The sequence below is a fragment of the Osmerus eperlanus genome, chromosome 19, assembly GCF_963692335.1.
Source record: "Osmerus eperlanus chromosome 19, fOsmEpe2.1, whole genome shotgun sequence".
NCBI classification, from domain to species: Eukaryota; Metazoa; Chordata; class Actinopteri; order Osmeriformes; family Osmeridae; genus Osmerus; species Osmerus eperlanus.
The window spans coordinates 8,324,361-8,342,815 of NC_085036.1; the positions used below are offsets into that span (position 1 = coordinate 8,324,361).

General features: G+C 53.2%; 1 protein-coding gene across 1 annotated transcript; it reads left to right on the forward strand.

The window, feature by feature from the left end:
• Positions 1 to 151: 151 nt before the first annotated feature.
• On the forward strand, positions 152 to 17,041 carry ints2 (integrator complex subunit 2). The gene is given in 29 exon segments (XM_062485755.1): positions 152 to 599; positions 1,175 to 1,475; positions 1,632 to 1,770; positions 1,884 to 1,986; positions 2,119 to 2,232; positions 3,430 to 3,560; positions 3,705 to 3,875; positions 4,557 to 4,617; positions 4,620 to 4,682; positions 4,685 to 4,753; positions 4,756 to 4,774; positions 4,977 to 5,061; positions 5,063 to 5,103; positions 5,387 to 5,458; positions 6,179 to 6,293; positions 7,959 to 8,027; positions 8,145 to 8,279; positions 8,799 to 8,975; positions 9,916 to 10,024; positions 11,029 to 11,133; positions 11,355 to 11,519; positions 12,668 to 12,869; positions 13,859 to 13,984; positions 14,220 to 14,421; positions 14,621 to 14,863; positions 15,608 to 15,715; positions 16,064 to 16,169; positions 16,488 to 16,664; positions 16,789 to 17,041. Coding segments are annotated over 28 exon segments (3,576 nt in total). The 5' UTR covers positions 152 to 599; positions 1,175 to 1,182; the 3' UTR covers positions 16,965 to 17,041.
• Positions 17,042 to 18,455: the final 1,414 nt, after the last annotated feature.

Genomic DNA, 18,455 nt, shown 5'->3' on the forward strand with positions numbered 1-18,455 from the left:
TAAATCCACGGGGTGGCTTTAGTTCCTTAAAGATTGCTTTTACAAATGTTAAAACGTGTGTACTCAAAAGTCCTAATAATGCCGATAGGAAGTCCGTGTGAAATAAGTCCTGGTTTTTGACCTAGTAATCTCACCATGATTTGTTGTCACTTGCAAGTCATCGATGAGGATGAGCCTTTTGTTTAGCTGTCAGAACCTGCCAAACGCATTAGCGGGCTAAATGCATCAGTACACGCGGAGAACTTGCAGTCAGTTGTACTCTCCAGTCTGATGATGGCTAGCGTTGATGGCTGAAAGAGCTACACACACATTCCCTGCTTTTTGTATTTGATACTTTTGTGTAATCACCTACTCATATTACTTTGTTGTGATTACATTGTAGTTATTCATCTGGGCATACATTGCATTCGTTTGCAGATACAGATATTTATTTAGAATGGGGCTCAGAGCCCGCGAGCTAGCAGATTAGCTCTCAGAGGAAAGTGAGCCTCAACGGATGCACACAAGGTTTTCTTTGTACAGCTAAGCCAGTCCGAGGTCTGAGGGCCTAATAGGCAACATTTCCAGTTGAACATTTATAAAGGGTTATCTTTATTAAGGTAAGCTGAATAGTTCCTCTTACAATAGTAATGGCTTTTATTGTTGATTTATCTTGCACTCCGGGCAGTTTGCAAGTAATGCTAACTTGAGTAGCTCTAGCTCTAAGTTGTCCCGTAAGTAGATAGCGTACTGCTGTAGCTAGCTAGCTAGCTAAGTTACTCTGCTAAGAAGTAGATGTTGTAGGTAGCTAGCGAAATACCTGCCACAACCCGATCTTGGTACGTTGTTGGGTGGACTGAAAGTATTTTTTTTGATTCGCATGGATCCTAGGTCCTTGAATACGTGTTGTTTTCTGATTAATGTGTAACCTAGCTAGCTAACGTTGTCTCGCTAGCTTCCTGTGTTTGCTAGGCTAGCTAGATTGTATTAGCCGGTACTATTATTTAACTACTACAGCCACCGGCTTTATGATAGCACTAATGCAGGATAAATAATTTCAGCTGTCATGAAGTATGGATTTAAAATAGTTTGGTCATACACGCGTTGTCTGACATATTAGTATTTTAGAGGAAGTCTGGTGTGAACAAATTAAGTGTGAAACTACCACACGAAGTTGAAATGTCATCTCTTTCAGCCCCAGATATGTCAGACAGTGCAGGGCTGCAGTTTGTCAGCTCCTATGCCTTTGAGGCCATGCAGAAGGTGGACGTTGTGCGTCTGGCAGCCCTCAGTGACCCAGAGCTGAGGCTGCTGCTGCCCTGCCTGGTGAGGATGGCTCTGTGTGCCCCAGCAGACCAGAGCCAAGCCTGGGCGCAGGACAAGAAGCTCATCCTACGCCTGCTCTCAGGGGTGGAGGCAGTCAACTCCATTGTGGCACTCCTGTCCGTCGATTTCCACGCTCTGGAGCAGGACGCCCGCAAGGAGCAACAGCTGAGGTAAAACGTGACCGATTAGTCAAACAAGCCAACCAACACACTGTTTGATATGAACGTTTGATGTGCAATGTTGTATGAAAACAGGCACGTCTTCAGACATCATTTTTGTGATCAGCGTGCTGGATAGGTGTTGACACGTTTGTTCCCCCCTGACAGACACAAGGCAGGGGGCTCTAATGGAGAGAGCATCCTAGTGTCCCAGCTCCAGCATGGCCTCACCCTGGAGTTTGAACACAGCGACCCTCTCAGGAGACTAAGGCTCGCCCTCAGCGAACTGCTGGCCATAATGAACAAGGTAACACGGCATGCTGTTAGTGTATTGCGAGGAAACGCCAGGTCGCTAGCCAGGCCGTGTGGCCTATCGAACCAGTTGTTTGTTTTCATTAATTTCATATTCCTTCTGTTTAGGTGACTGACTCCAATGGAGAGTTTTTCATGAAGTCCTCTGAGCTGTTTGAGAGTCCTGTGTACCTGGAAGAAGTGGCCGATGTGCTCTGTATCCTACAAGCAGGTACATAAAAAATGTGTTTTCATGTAGGGCCAACATTAAATCATGGTGTGAAATGTTCCATCAAAAGTACCAGTTTGGGGATTTTGTCTGTTCTGAGAGATTGAACTTAAATAAACCTGCGGTCCTCCACAGAGCTGCCCTCCCTGCTGCCGATCATAGACGTGGCAGAGGCTCTGCTGCACGTGCGCAACGGTGACTGGTTCCTGTGTCTGCTGGTCGCCAACGTCCCCGACAGCTTCAACGAAGGTACAGTCCAGCACGTCGTTTGCATTCAAGGCCAATACTTAGGAAAGCAACTAACTGTTTTTGGGGTGAAGTGGAGAGGGGTGGGGGGGGGGGGGGGGACTCCAGCGCATTTTAATCAGCAGCTTATTAATACTTCTGTTGAACCCCGTATACTCTGTCAGCAGATGCTCAATAAAGCAAGTACACTTAACTTAATGGAAGTACCTGTCTGCGGGAGCCTGAAAGATTATGGACTCGCCATGTCATGTCGTTTCCCGTCCAATTAAATGTCCCTTCTAATTCTAGCCATGTATCTGCCCCCGGGGCAGATAAATGTATCCTTTCTTTTTTTGTGTGTGTGGAAAGACAATGAATATGACTGTCTTGCTCAGGATGAGGGAGTGTGTTTGGAGGTTGGAGAGTCGCATTATGAGGAAATGGGATGTTGGCTGCCTCTAGTGCCTTCTCGTCACTGTGGGGTCAGGGCTGGGTCAATGGCTTGTTTGCGCGAGGCTCGAGGAGGAAACAGTGAGCTGCATAACATAGCAGTGATTGAACATTAGCGAATACTCCTGGCTTGTTTTAGCAATGGCCCCTTTTATCGGAGCCGTGGGGGGAATTAATCAATTTTAGGGGGAATCTGTGGAAGCAGGCCGGTCCTGAAGTATCAGCCGCGATCACGTTTTACCGTGAAGCGGTAACTAGCTCCCATGCTTATTTTACGACGTGCAGTATGCCGTTCTCTACAAGCAGCGGAGATGGATGCTAAATATCGTTTCAGTGCCATGTCGTAGTTTCAGCCAACCATAAACATTTGGCCTTTTAAACTGTCAGTTTGCAGTGACGAACCGGCAGAGGGAGATGTGTTTTGTGAAATGCAGATTTTTGAGAGACGATAAATCATTTTTTACAGGCACATAAAGGAATCATTGTTTTACGGTTCAGTTCATTTATAAAGCGTTTGGTTGTCTATGGCTGTTTGACATGATGGTGAAATTGGCCAGACAGAGATGAAGCAAGAACATTAAGTTCTGACACTAGGCAGAAATACAGTATGCCTTTTATTGAAAAATTCTGAATTGGGTTATAGGATTTTGCAACTTAACATTTTGTAAAATGTTATGTCTCAGGCCTTAGTTTGTTTTTAATGCAGTCTTGCACAAGATCACATTAGTAATGTCACGTTGATTTTTTTTTGGTGTGTGTGTGTGTTTCCAGTGTGCAGGGGCTTGATCAAGAACGGGGAGCGTCAGGATGAGGAGAGCATGGGGGGCCGTCGCAGGACGGAGGCCTTGCGGCAGCTGTGTCAGATGAACCCCTCCCAGGCCCTCAACATCAGAGCCATGGTGGTGAGTCACTCTGGGAGACACACCGTTTCCCTGGCCATCTGATTGGCTCAGCCCCCTGACCCCTGCATCTGATTGGCTCAGCCCCCTGACCCCTGCATCTGATTGGCTCAGCCCCCTGACCCCTGTGCTCCTGACTGCTCCCAGGTGGAGGAGTGTCACCTGCCGGGCCTGGGGGTGGCCCTGACCCTGGACTACAAGCCGGACACGGCGGATGACGCCGTCAGCCCCCTGGTCTCCTACGTGAGCGGCCTGCTGCTGGGCACCAACGGGAAGGTCCGCACCTGGTTCAGCATGTTCATCCGCAACGGACAGCAGGTGAGCCGAGCCCCCACCTCCCTCCGGGGGGGGGGGGGGACCTGTCATCACGGAGGCCCCCGAGAAGAGGGGACGACAACCTCCTCCTTCACTCAGCCTCCTCACACACACACACACACACTCACAAACACAGTACAATCTCTCACTTCCTGCATAAATATGTCAACAGTAACTCACCCATAGCCTTCACATTTTTCCCTACCTTCACCCCACCCTCTCTCTCTCTCTCTCTCTCTCTCTCTCTCTCTCTCTCTCTCTCTCTCTCTCTCTCTCTCTCTCTCTCTCTCTCTCTCTCTCTCTCTCTCTCTCTCTCTCTCTCTATGGGCCTCTACCTCCCTCTCCCCCCCCCCCCTCTCTCTATGTGCCTCTACCTCCCTCTCCTCCCCTCTCTATGGGCCTCTACCTCCCTCTCCCCCCCCTCTCTCTATGTGCCTCTACCTCCCTCTCCTCCCCTCTCTATGGGCCTCTACCTCCCTCTCCCCCCCCCCTCTCTCTATGGGCCTCTACCTCCCTCTCCCCCCCCCTCTCTCTATGGGCCTCTACCTCCCTCTCCTCCCCTCTCTATGGGCCTCTACCTCCCTCTCCCCCCCCTCTCTCTATGTGCCTCTACCTCCCTCTCCCCCCCTCTGTCTCTATGTGCCTCTACCTCCCTCTCCCCCCCCCTCTCTCTCTCTCCCTCAGCGTAAGAGGGAGAGCAGCTCTGTGCTGTGGCAGATGCGCCGGCAGCTGCTGCTGGAGCTGGTGGCATCCTGCCGCGCTCCCGCAGCACCCACGTCCCCAACGACAGCGAGAGCGACGCCGAGAGCAGCTCGGGTACTCGGGCCTCCGCGAGGAGCACGTGGTCAAGGCCAGCGCCCTGCTGCGGCTCTACTGCGCCCTCATGGCATCGCGGGCCTCCGGTAGGGTCGGCCCTCTGTGTGCGTGCTTGTGTGCGTGCGTACGGCGATTTTGTGGGTTTGTCGGCGTGAGATGTCGGTGTGTTTGTTGAGACTTTTGTGTGTGTTGCTGATTATGCGTTGGGTGTGGGCATGGTCATTGTGGTGTGTGTGTGTCAGCGTGTAACACCTGACACACCTCCCCCCCCCCCCCCCCCCCCCCCAGGCCCACCGATGAGGAGGCGGAGCAGCTTCTCCAGCTGATGACCAGCCGCCCCCCGGCCACTCCTGCCGGGGTGCGCTTTGTCTCCCCTGTCCTTCTGCAAGCTGCTGGCCTTCCCCACCCTGGTCAGGTAGGGACAACACACACACACCCTCCATCTCTCTCTGTCTTCCCAGCCTCTGGGTCCCACTGCTGTGGAGATCTGAGACGAGCTGGGATTTATGGCATTGTTTAGCTAGGGTTGTATGGGGTTGAACTGTTGCAGTAGTGGTACATTCTCTCTCTCTGTGTGTGTGTGTTTGTGTGTGTGTGTGTGTGTGTGTGTGTGTGTGTGTGTGTGTGTGTGTGTGTGTGTGTGTGTGTGTTGTGTGTGTGTGTGTGTGGTGTGTGTGTGTGTGTGTGTGTGTGTGTAGCACCCCAGAGCAGGAGCAGCTGATGGTGATGTGGCTCAGCTGGATGATCAAGGAGGAGGAATACTTTGAAAGGTAAAAACATCGTCTTCTTTGTTACCGTGTTTCACATTTGTATGATTATTAGCAGTAATGGCATAAAACTGACCTAGTTTTGAGAACAATTCGGCCTACGTAATGAAACATTTACAAGGGGAAATGTCTTGTGCAAGATGAATCTGTTTGCATCTCGTGTTGTTTGGTGGTGTGTGTGTCACATGATGGCAGTATTTAGACTGTTCTTGGCCAAACAGTGGTGTGTGTTCATGTCCCAGTTTCCGCCACCTATCTCTGCTTCACTGTCCTAAAGCCAGCAGACTGTCTACCTCTAAACAAACAGAGCAGGGATGTGTGTGTGTGCACACAGGGTGAGAGTGTTAGCTGTGTGTGTGTGTACACCAGATGGGCTCTGACAGGCTTTTTGGAATTTAATAAGACCGTCATCCACTATGAGTTATCATTGCAGCCGCCCAGCTTTCCCTGTCCTCAGTCTGTGGGTGTGTGTGTGTGTGTGCGCGCTGGGCTATAAATCTGTAACTGTGGGCCCATCAGCGGGGAGGTAAATGAGTGTTGGCGGGGGCTGTGAGGGGGGGCGGGGGGGTGTCTGTGGCAGTGTGTGTGTGGGTAACGGCATAATCAGTTTATTAAAGTGCCATCCTCTAAGATGCATGGTAAACGGCTGTTTTAAATCTCTCCCCTCTTGTCTTTTGTCCCCTCCCTCCCCCCCCCCCCCCCACACCCCTCGACGTCACACAGTGCTGCGGGCGTAGCTGCTTCGTTCGGAGAGATGCTGTTACTGGTTGCCATGTATTTCCATAGCAACCAGCTCAGCGCCATCATCGAGCTGGTGTGCTCCACTTTGGGGATGAAGGTAAGGTGAAGGGGTGGGGGCGGGGGGTCGATACGCCTGCCTATCCCTCTCTCTCTCTCTCTCTCTCTCTCTCTCTCTCTCTCTCTGTAGATACTGTACTGCAGCTATGCAGAGCCACATACACACACACTCAAGCAACAAGTTCTGGTGTATTTTGATCCCAGTGTATTTGTCATCTTTTGAGATGCAAAGTGATTCGATTCCGGACCTATTTGTTTTCACCCCAGGGCTGTCTATCATAGGCTGTGCCGTGTAGAAAGAGTGTTATCCAGTAGGAACGGAGGGGGCTGATTAAATGCCAGGTGTGTGAGCCTCGGGGGTGGGGGGGGGGGGGGGGGTTCCTCTCAGCAGAGCTCGAAATGAACGGCGTCCCGTCGTCCCGGCAACGATGAAAAAGATGTCTGGGACAGACACAGACTTTGAGATGACTGTGGGACATAGTTTCATAGTTTATTCCATAAACTATGAACAATGTATTCACCGGCTAGCTCTTGACAGTGACACTCGTCAGGAATTTCACGAAAATATGGATGTATAGCTAATACAAATAAAAAAACATTGTCACAACATTGGACTTTAATATGTAGATACACACCTATATTAAAACATTACGGCCTTAAAATCCAATAGTGATATGGTCCGTGTATGACCTGATCATTCATTTATTATAGTTATTATAATGATCACTGTAAAATACATCACCAGCGTCACTGTTTTGCGTCCAAAATCATCAGACTGTAATATACAGGGGGGGAACCATTTTCCTCAGGCCTCCAGGGAAATCAGTTCCCCCTGTGTTCTCAGTGTGAAAGACTGGTGTATAAATGAAAACTCATTATACATCATGATCACAGTAACATACATAATGATCACAGTAACATGCATCACTGTATTGCTTTATAAATGGCCAGACTGTAATATACAGGGGGGGGAACCATTTTCCTCAGGCCTCCAGGGATATCAGTTCCCCCTGTGTTCTCAGTGTGAAAGACTGGTGTATAAATGAAAACTCATTATACATAATTATCCCAGTAACATACATCACCAGCTGTATTGCTTTATAAATGGCCAGACTGTAATATTCAGGGGGGGAACAGAGAAAGGAGAGGAGAGAGGGGATCAAAGAAGCCTAAAGCAGCGCAGAGTACAATAGAGTACAGTCGAGTTTAGTAGAGTCCTCATCAAGTACTCATCAATGATGCAAACCTATTATTGAAAAACAGAAAAGCAAATATTTTTTCAACCTTGAAAAACTTTTTGTAGAAAATATTTTTCACACCTTACGAAGCTTTTTTACTACAGCCACACCAAGAATTGTGTTCGCCCCACCATGAAACAAGCAAGAAAATGGTCTGTTCTTGGTGTATGTATTCACATTCAAATTCAGACATTGATTTGAGCCCCACGACTGTATGGATTACTTAAATAGTGTTGCAATGAACCTAGACCCATGTCAGAATGTGCAAAAACATCAAAACAACACAAACATTTACATTTTGGGACAGGTCAAGTTCAGTTTGGGACGGTTCATTTTGTACTTCGGGACGGTACTGGGACAATGAGGAAAACAACTTTTTGAGCGCTGCCTCAGCGCGGCTGAAGTAAGAGGGTTCCCCACCGTCTCAATGTCACAACCCCCCTCTCTTTTTCTGGCTCCTCCTCCAGATCGCCATCAAGCCCAGCTCCCTGAGCAAGATGAAGACCATCTTTACCCAGGAGATCTTCACCGAGCAGGTACCTCTCGACCTCACCTCACCCCCTCCCAAGTCCCTCAAGTCTCGCCCCGGGGCGTTTTACCTGAACGGCCTATCAGAGCAGAGCGTTGAGTCTGTCTCCTCCTCCTCCCCCCAGGTGGTGACTGCCCATGCCGTGAGGGTGGCCGTCACCAACAACCTGAGCGCCAACATCACAGGGTTCCTGCCCATCCACTGTATCTACCAGCTGCTCCGCAGCCGGGCCTTCACCAAGCACAAGGTCTCCATCAAGGTAAGGACTGGCCCGGTGCTCCACCTGCTGGGCACACAGGGGGGAACCAGACCTCCCCTGGCCCGGTGCTCCACCTGCTGGGCACACAGGGGGGAACCAGACCTCCCCTGGCCCGGTGCTCCACCTGCTGGGCACACAGGGGGGAACCAGACCTCCCCTGGCCCGGTGACCTCCCCTGGCCCGGTGCTCCACCTGCTGGGCACACAGGGGGGAACCAGACCTCCCCTGGCCCGGTGCTCCACCTGCTGGGCACACAGGGGGGAACCAGACCTCCCCTGGCCCGGTGCTCCACCTGCTGGGCACACAGGGGGGAACCAGACCTCCCCTGGCCCGGTGCTCCACCTGCTGGGCACACAGGGGGGAACCAGACCTCCCCTGGCCTGGGAGCACAGACAACACACCTGGCCTGTACAAGTGGAAATTCAGATGTTTATCTCTGTAGAGTCCTAATGAAGAGAGCGCTCTGAGTCAGGTTAACTGTGTGTGTGTGTGTGTGTGTGTGTGTGTGTGTGCTCGTAGGACTGGATCTACCGGCAGCTGTGTGAGACGTCCACGCCCCTCCACACCCAGCTGCTGCCCCTCATAGACGTGTACATCAACTCCATCCTCACCCCCGCCTCCAAGGCCAACCCCGAGGCCACCAACCAGCCCATCACCGAGCAGGAGATCCTCGCTGTCTTCCTGGGCTCTGCACCCGTGAGTGATCCTGGGGTGGGGGGGGGGGGGGGGTGTTTAGGCTTACAGGCAATATCCCTATCCTTCTGCATCGATCGATCACGTTGACGCGCGTTCCCAGGGGACCCCGGAGGGGAAATTCATCAGTAAAGACAAGTGTCGCCGGGAGCACACCGGCACAGCCAGTAACTCAATAAGGGGGATTCTGACTCTGCGGCCAGACGTGCTGTAATATGTCCGCGTCGTTCAATGCCGCTGCACTATTCCCATCCTGCTCCCTCTCTCTCCCACTCTGAAGTATGGATCTGGCAGGCTGGGAGCTTCACAGCTAAGGTTGCAGGGAGCTGCGTGTTTACCAGCGACCAGTAGAGAAGCCCACCGGAGGAGGTGGGGGGGGGGGGGCATCAAATGATGTAGACTTTGTAGTCGGTTTCAATTAATCTCCTCATTCCTCCTGTTTGGAGGCCGTTCAGAGTAAATTGCCTTTAATGTCATTACGGTTCCCCCAGCCTATTACCGTGTCTGCAGCCAGTGACATACTGCATTTAATGATGTCATACGTCAGTAGCCATGTAGTGATGCACACACCCCCCTATCCACTGCATCCTCTTATTCCGCCTTGCTGGTCCTGCAAGGAGAGAGGGGACGATTTGTGGCTCGGATGGGGCCGCTGCTGCCCCGTGGAGAGATGCGTTTGCAGCTGACCTGTCCCTGACCCTTCCTTGACAACCCCTTCCTCCTCTCTCTCTCTCTCTCTCTCTCTCTCTGTCTCTCTCTCTGTCTCTCTCTCTCTGTCTGCCTCTACCCGTCTGGTGCTCTCTCTCTGTCCTCTCTCTCTCTCCTCTATTAATCTTTCTCCTTGTCTCTCCATCCCTCCTTTCTCTCTCTCTCTTTGTGTCTCTCTCTGTGACTCGCTGTCTGTAACCCCCCCCCCCCTCTCTCTCTCTCTCTCTGTCTGCAGGGCGAGGGAGGGCGAGGTCGCCAGCGCTACAGCATCACCACCCAGCTGTTGATCCTCTACTACATCCTGTCCTACGAGGAAGCCCTCCTGGTCAGCACCAAGGCCCTGGGTACGAGCCCCGACTTCCCCCCCTCCGCCCCCGGCTCCCCGTCGCTCCCCTCCTCAGTGGCACGCCCCCGACTATCCAGGCGTCTTTTTGTTGTTGTTGTGTCTCTTCCGGAAGGTGTGCCGCATGTCAGACTGAGGGAGTGTGTCCGGCAGACACCTAGTCAGGCTTTGGCCTCCTGTTGTTGAGCGAGAGGATTTTCTTTCCCTCTCTCCATCTCTCTAGAGTGATTCACCCCTCCTGTTTGAACGTTGGCTCTGGCACCGCCAGCCCTTTTCATTCATTCCGATGCAGCTCGGCTCAGTGACGGGGACGGTGCCAGAATGCTAGCTTAGCCACAGGAGCGTAGGACAACTGTAGGTTAGGCCAGGTTGCAGCGAGCCCAGTCAGTGTTTTTCCCCTCTTAATGGTGAGCTCTCCTCCAGCCCTCGCCATTAGTCCTCATTTACATCAAGGTTTATGCCTCTCCTCTCCCCTGCTCTCTCTTTAATAGCTGTGTTTATCTAAGTGCTCCCTGCTCCGTCCAAAGGAAGAATGATGATGCCCATCGGCAGTGTTAATGAACCTACGTTTGTGAAAAATCACTGTGGCTCCTGGAACTGCAAGCGCTGGGCTACCACTGACACAGTCCATCCCAATGAAGCCTCTCTTCTCTTGTTGTCGTCCTCTCTCTCCCTCTCCTCTCTGTCCTCTCCCGCCCCGCCTCTCTTCTCCCCCTCTCCATCTTTCTCCTCTACTCGCTTCTGCTTCTCCCTTGGCTTCTCCCTTTCCTCGCTCCACCTCCGCCCTCTCCCCTGTCTCCTCTCCCCTGTCTACTCTCCCCCGTCTACTATCCCCTGTCTCCTCTCCCCTGTCTCCTCTCCCCTGTCTCCTCTCCCCTGTCTCCTCTCCCCTGTCTCCTCTCCCCTGTCTCCTCTCCCCTGTCTCCTCTCCCCTGTCTCCTCTCCCCCGTCTCCTCTCCCCCGTCTCCTCTCTCCCGTCTCCTCTCCCCTGTCTCTACTCCCCAGCTCTGATGCAGAGGAAGCCCCGGTCCTACTCAGCCACTCTGATGGACCAGATCCCCATCAAGTACCTCATCACCCAGGCCCAGGGGCTCCAGCAGGAGCTGGGAGGTACGAGGCCTGGCCCCCCCACTGCACACATGTACCCTGTCCACCAGGTCGTGTTATCGAGGAAACCCCACCCACCTACGACTTCAGCTTTGTATTACTAACACAAAGTCAAACCGAATCAAACTGATACCTCACGATCAACTACAAACATCCTCCCTATTCTACCACCCCCAGTCCCACCCTCTGACGATCTTCTCCCCCCACCGCGTCCCCTCCTCCAGGCCTCCACTCGGCCCTGCTGCGCCTGCTGGCCACCAACTACCCCCACCTGTGCATGGTGGAGGACTGGGTGTGCGAGGAGGAGGTGACGGGCACCCTGCCCCTGCTGCGCAGGATGCTGCTCCCCAGCAACACCTGCAGATACTCCCAGAGCCAGCTGCACGAGGGTGAGCATGGGGGGTGGGGGGGGGGGGGGGATTTGTGGGGGTTGGGTAATCAATAAAGGGGAAGGGGGTAAGAGAATGGGAGGGCGAGGGGGCAATCAGATGGGAAAGGCGGTGGTGGAGTATTTAAATTGGGGTTAATTAGCCCGATCCTCAGATTAGTCTAGCTTGGCTGAGGGGTTTAGGTGGACGCAGGGGTGGCGAACGAAGAGGGTATGGCGCGGGGAGAGTCAGTCATGGCAAGTTGGTAAACAGCAGATCCCGAGCTTTAGAGGAAAGCCTGGACCCTCCTTCCCTCCTCTTTGTTCCAGATCAGTGTGCAGTAATCCCTCAGGCCCCAGTGTCTGGAGGATTAGACTGCTATTAGACTTTAATAACAGATCGAGCCTTCTGATAGAGCAGGCCTAGACACACACACACGCACACACAGACACACACAGTCCTTATGGTTTCTTCTCTCTCCTTTGTGAGTTATCCCCCCGTGCTCCAAGGCAAGGCTAATCTAATCTGCAAAACTACATCTTATTATGGAAATCCAAACATGATTTAATCCAACGGTCTGCCACTGTGGAGAACTGCTTTCCTTTGTAAAAACCAAAGGGAGGATGTTAACCTAAAGGGCTTGTTTTCCCTTCGTGTTGCTTGTGTAAGTGCTCGGAGCTGTGCGTGCCACTGGATGAAAGCCTGTTTAAGACAGGGGGAGGGGGAGGGGGAGGGGGGGGGGCGGGCACCTCCAGGATAGGGACATGGAGAGAGGCTGCAGGTCTCAGAGGCTGGGTGAGTCTAGCTGGACTGGGTGAGTCTAGTTCTGTTTCTCTCTCTGTGTGTGATTTGACCAGCCTCCGGTTAGATGTGAAGCCTGACCTTTGGAAGTGAATGACTCAGCTGCAGAACAAAGAGGATTGGGAAGTCTCTCTCTCTCCCTACTTTCTCTCTCGCTCTCCTCTCCTTTACAACCAGAGATATGTGCTCTTTCTGTCTCTCTTTCGACACTGATCTAAAACAACCGAACAGTTGAAACGGGCTCTGCAGTTTGACCTCATTTCCACAGCATTCTACCTATGGAGTGTGTTTCCATATCAGTGTGGTTTTACACACAAGTCACTCTAGACCTCAACTCTCTCTTTAAAAGCGTTCCATTCCCCCTCCAGCCTTCCAGAAGCTTCCGTCTAGCGGGCCCAGGCTGATGCGGATCCTGGAGCACCTGACTCTGCTGTCGGCGGGGGACCTGATGCCCTACGCCGAGGCCCTGACGGGCAGCATGACCCTGCTGCTGCAGCCAGGGGTCCCCAGGCGCATCCTCCAGACCCTCAACAAGCTGTGGATGGTCCTCAACACCGTCATGCCCCGCAGGTAGGACCGGAGGCAAGGGCCGGGACAGCCCAAAGCAACAAGTTCTGGTGTATTTTGATCCCAGTGTATTTGTCATCTTTTGAGATGCAAAGTGATTCGATTCCGGACCTATTTGTTTTCACCCCAGGGCTGTCTATCATAGGCTGTGCCGTGTAGAAAGAGTGTTATCCAGTAGGAACGGAGGGGGCTGATTAAATGCCAGGTGTGTGGGGGGGGGGGGGGGGGGGGTTAGGGTTAGGGTTAGGGTGTACCTCAGTCCTGCTGGGTGTTAGTACAGCCTCTAGGGTTAAGGTTTCCCTGTTTGTGGAACGGTTGGTTTTGCCCGATAGGGCCCGTGTCATTTCCTTGGTTTTCCCCCCCGTGTTGAGTGTGAGTGGACTGAGGAGCTGGACTTGGGTCAGGTCATGCAGCTCCTAGCCTCCTAACTGGACATGATAACACCTGCAGGTCCCCTACGATCACCAAAGAGGAGAGGAGCCGATCGATCTTTCTCTCATACACGCATTCTCTCACAGTCACAAGTAGAAGCTCAGTGCGGGGTAGAACAATGGGGGGGGACTCTCCAGGGGTAAAGTGTCACAGATTGTTGCCCTACGCCCCCCTCTCCTCCCCCTCTCCTCCTCCTCCTGCTGGTGCTGAATGGTGCTGTGGCCCCTGGGAGGAAGCTGGGATGCATCAAGGAGCAGGGCCTTAGCAGGGACCTCTCTTTACACACATTGATTGAAGCCCGCCCCACACAGACAGCCAGCCAGCTGTCTGCAGAGGGGAAGAATCCAGTTCTCAGAGAAAACGCCATCTGTCCAATCCCAGCCACCTTCAGGGCAGCGGCGCTAAAGAAAAACTGGGAACATCTCCAAAAGCGGTTCATACTGACCCCAACACCCCGAGGTGACCACGCTCTCTGGCTAGTGTGGCTCGGCCGAGGGGGGGGGGGGGGCGTGGCTTGTCCTCTGTGAGTGTAACGCCGGCGTCCCTGTGTGCGGCGCCAGGTTGTGGGTGATGACGGTCAACGCCCTGCAGCCCTCGGCCAAGATGGCGAGGCAGCAGACGTACAGCCAGAACGACCTGATGGTGGACCCCCTCATCGTGCTGCGCTGCCACCGCAGGGTGTACAGGTGAGGAGCGCGGCATGCTGGGAGCGCCTGCACAGCCCCGGTAGGAAGCAGAGGGTGAGACCCGGTGGATACCTCTGCTGGGCGGTTAGGGTTAGATACTGTGCACTACTAGAATGTACACATTCTCTAGAGCTGCAGACTCCATACTTGGAGACGGGAGTCATTGCTGAAATGAAATTGGACATTGCTGTCGACCTCTGTTTTGGGGGATTTACGTGTGTGTGTGTGTGTCCAGGTGTCCTCCCCTGATGGACATCGTCCTCCACATGTTGAACGGCTACCTGCTGGCCTCCAAGGCCTACCTGAACTCCCACCTGAAGGAGACGGCCGAACTGGACAGGCAGAGTCAGACCATCTCTAACCTGGGCCTCACGGGCCAGCCCGACACCCCCGAGGTCACGCGCGAGGAGCTCAAGAACGCCCTGCTGGCTGCTCAGGTACACACACACACGCACGCGCGCGCATTACACACACACGCACACGCACCAGACACCTACACTACATCTCACATACATACACACCTCGCACACAAGCATACTTCACACGCATACACATGTACACCTCACATACAAACACACACACTCCACACACACTTCCCTAATGACCTTCACTCTGTGTGTGTGTGTTCCCCCCCAGGACAGTGCAGCGGTGCAGATCCTGCTGGAGGTGTGTCTGCCCTCCTCGGAGGGCCAGCAGCTGGGCTCGGAGGGCGAGAGCCTGCTGAGCAGCGTGAGGGGCCCCGCGGGGCCCGGGGGGGCCGAGGGCGAGCCGGAGGGGGGGCTGCTCAGCGACCTGAGGGAGGTGCAGTGTCTCATCTGCTGCTTGCTCCACCAGATGTTCATCGCCGATCCCAACATCGCCAAGCTAGTGCACTTCCAGGTAACCCCCCCCCTCGCAGACGAGGAGACGCGTGTATTTCTCAACGCCATTCCTGACTGCCTCACGTTCACTTTTGCGATTTTGTCTTGATCGATGGCTTCTCATATTTCATAACCGCTCCACTGAAAAAAGAAGGTCCCGGAAAATCTCTATGGAGCCTCTAAATACATAGCGATCGAAACAGATTTGAATCGTAAGTGACTGTATTGGAGAAAAAGCCATGGGTCCTATAACCTTGCACAAGTTGCTGAGGTCGCTCTATATACGGCATATAAAACATCATTTTAGCATGGTGAAACGAGCATGTGGTCGAGTCCAAGCGCGGTCAGCTAAGACGCGGCAGGCGTCGAGCCGCAGGAGTGCTGCGAGTCACAACAACAGCAGCGGCGCTCGGTGAGCCTGCATGACTGCAGTGCTCCCGCGACGAGCCGCCCGCCATATGTTAGACCTCATCACCGCAATCCTGCCCCTCTGTCGCAGTAATCCGCCGCGGATTCATGCTGCTCGCGCAAGCTGCCGTGTGTGTGTGTGTGTATATGTGTGTGTGCGTGCATGTGTTCTGGATCAAATGGCTTATCAAATTATACTACTGCTAGTAAACACTCCACTCATCCACTGATTATTGAGCTCTCTCTTAATCCCCTTGTATCATCTTTTTTTCTTCTGCCCCGTCCCCTCGCTGTTCCCTCTTCACCTCCTGGTCTCTTCCTCCCCGTGCCCCCCCCTGTGCCCGTCTCCTCCCAGGGCTACCCTCAGGCCCTGCTGCCCCTCACCGTGGCAGGCATCCCCTCCATCCACATCTGCCTGGACTTCATCCCCGAGCTGCTGGCCCAGCCTCAGCTGGAGAAGCAGGTGAGTCCCCCCCCCTCCTCCTCTTCCTCCTCTCCTTCTCCTCCCCTCTTCTCTCCTGGCCTCTCCTCTTCTCTCCTGGCCTCTTCTCTTTCTTCCTCCTCTCTCATCCCCTCTCCTCTTTTCTCCTCCTCTCTCATCTCCTCCCCTCCTCTTTTCTCCTCTCTCAACTCCTCCCCTCTTCTCCTCTCTCATCTCCTCTTCTCTCCTCCTCCCCTCTCCTCTCCTCTGGCCGTGGAGCCCACAGCGATGCCGCCTCTGTGCCAGTGTCTGTCCTATGTCGACTGGAGGACAGGCGCGGTGACCAGGCGGGGTGTGACTCAGTGTGGGGGTGTGTGTTTCCCTCCTCAGATCTTTGCCATACAGCTGCTGTCTCACCTGTGCACCCAGTACGCCCTGCCCAAGTCCCTGAGCGTGGCCCGCCTGGCCGTCAGCGTCATGGCAACCCTGCTCACAGGTCAGTCCCCCGCCCGGCTAGCCCCCTAGCTTAGCTTCATTCTCCGTCTGTGGTCTCTCACTTTGTTCCCTGCTCTTCGCTGGGGCATTTATTTAGCTCAGTCTCATGATTCCCCTCATTTGTGTCGCTCTATCCTTTTCTCAAGGATCCGATTTATATGAAAGATTTCCTCTTTCTCCGTTGTTTCTTGATATCACACCGCCATCTGCTGGTGGACCTGTGTCCGTGCAGAACCCGTTTGCGCGCTCTCTCTCCCAGCCCCCTCTGCTGTTGGGTCTCACCCCTGTGTCTCCCCCCCCCCCCCCCCCCCCCCCTCAGTCCTGACCCGGGCCAAGCGCTTCTCCTTCTTCATGCCCACGCTGCCGTGCCTGGTGGCCTTCTGCCAGGCCTTCCCTCCCCTTTACGACGACGTGTCCGCCCTGCTGGTGCAGGTGGGCCAGGTGTGTGCCTCCGACGTGGCCACCAAGGCCAGGGACATCGACCCCCTCATCGCCCGTGAGTTTGCCGCTCCCGCCCCCCCGACCGTCCGTCCGGCACCACCGGCACCAAGGCTCTTCAAGAGAACGTCTCAAACGTGTGACCCCGCCCCCCCTCTGTCTCCACCCCCTCTCTGCTGCAGGCCTCCAGTACCTGAAGCAGAAGCCCCAGGAGGTGTTGGGCGCGGGGGCCTCCAAGCCGAGCCTGTCCCAGAGGACGGCAGAGCAGCTGGGGGGAGCCGACTCAGACGTCCAGCTCTGCTACCGCATAGAGGCCACCTTCATGGACATCATCAGCACCAGCCTGCATGGCCTGTAGACACACACACACACACACGTGCGCAGACACTGAGGTTTCTAGACAGACGTGCTCACAGGAGCTGGAGGGGAGCTGGCTCTGCTCTGACACAGGCCACACCCACAGGGAGGTTGTCAAACACGAGTCCTGCTGTTTGTTTTGAAGTGGCCACAAGTCATCTCAGCCGACTGGACCCACGGTGTTTGGAAACGGTTGGTAATCAGGTGGACGGGTCATTCTGGGTCCCAAACCAACTTCACTGGCAGCCTATTGAGTTTGGACTTGGTTAGGTACTACTAGACTCGTGTTATATACACACACACACACACACACAGGTGTCTGCTGTGGGATTCAGTAAGACATGGTAACTAGTATGTTGGAAATAAATACAAATATGAGTGTGATTTAGAAAATGTTTGTAGTGTGAATGCCGACTTTGTCGTTTCTCTTTCTGGTATAAATTGTGAGCGCTACCTTTTGTATGTAATGACATGTCAAGTTCCTCATTAGTAATTTTTTCTCCAACACTGTATGAATTGTTGGGTCCTGTCTCATGCTATTGGTCTGTTTGTTTGACCACTGTACACATTTTACTCAGCGGAAAAATGTACGAGGGGACTTTGAAATTTGTAGTTTTGTATTGTACACGTTTGTAAAAAGAAAGAATGGAAAAAAAACACCTGTGGTCTCCGTTACTGCTTCATTGTTTGTTTGTGTCAAAGTGGCTTACTTGAACGTAGCACAAGTCAAAGCTAGTGACTTCAGTTGGCTGTAAGCAATGTGAGGGGCTCAAACACCTGAATTCAATAATTGCCTCAGGGCATGATGCACTGACGTGATGTGTCAACCTGTTTAACCTCAGTCAGCCTTGCAGCCTCAACTCCAAGGTAAGCCACCCATTCATAATGGCCAAGTCTCAAGTCAGATTGCAGTTTTCCTGAGCTCAAGGCTCCACAATGTGAATCCATTATTCATGTTACGTTGGCTATAACCAACGGTGTTGGCCCCTTTTTTGAGGGCACTTCTGTAGTGGGTTGCTACTGAAGTGTTGCGTTTAATGTTTTGAAAGTCCAATACTTGCGTGATTGGAAGGGATTGCTTGTGAAATAGAAGCGCTTATCAGACGTAGGAAGTAGTCAAACACAAAGTGATGCTTATGTGAAATCTGCAGGGTCATTTGAGGAATAAGTTGAACTGACAGACGTATGCCCATGTGCTCTGTGTGCAAGTACTTAGTACAGCAGTGGTCTTCAACCCTGGTCCCTCAGGGACCAGTCCTGCATGTTCTAGAATCTAGATGTTTCCCAGCTCCAACACACCTGACTCAAATGAATGGGTCGTTATCCAACTCAGCAGAACCCTGATAACGACCATTCATTTGTATCAGGTGTGTTGGAGCAGAGAAACGAACCCTCCTTAGTTTCAGATGCATGTGTTAACCCTTGTGTTATCTTCGGGTCGTTCTGACCCATCAGTCATTGTGACCCACCGTCGTATTGCGACAACTTTACC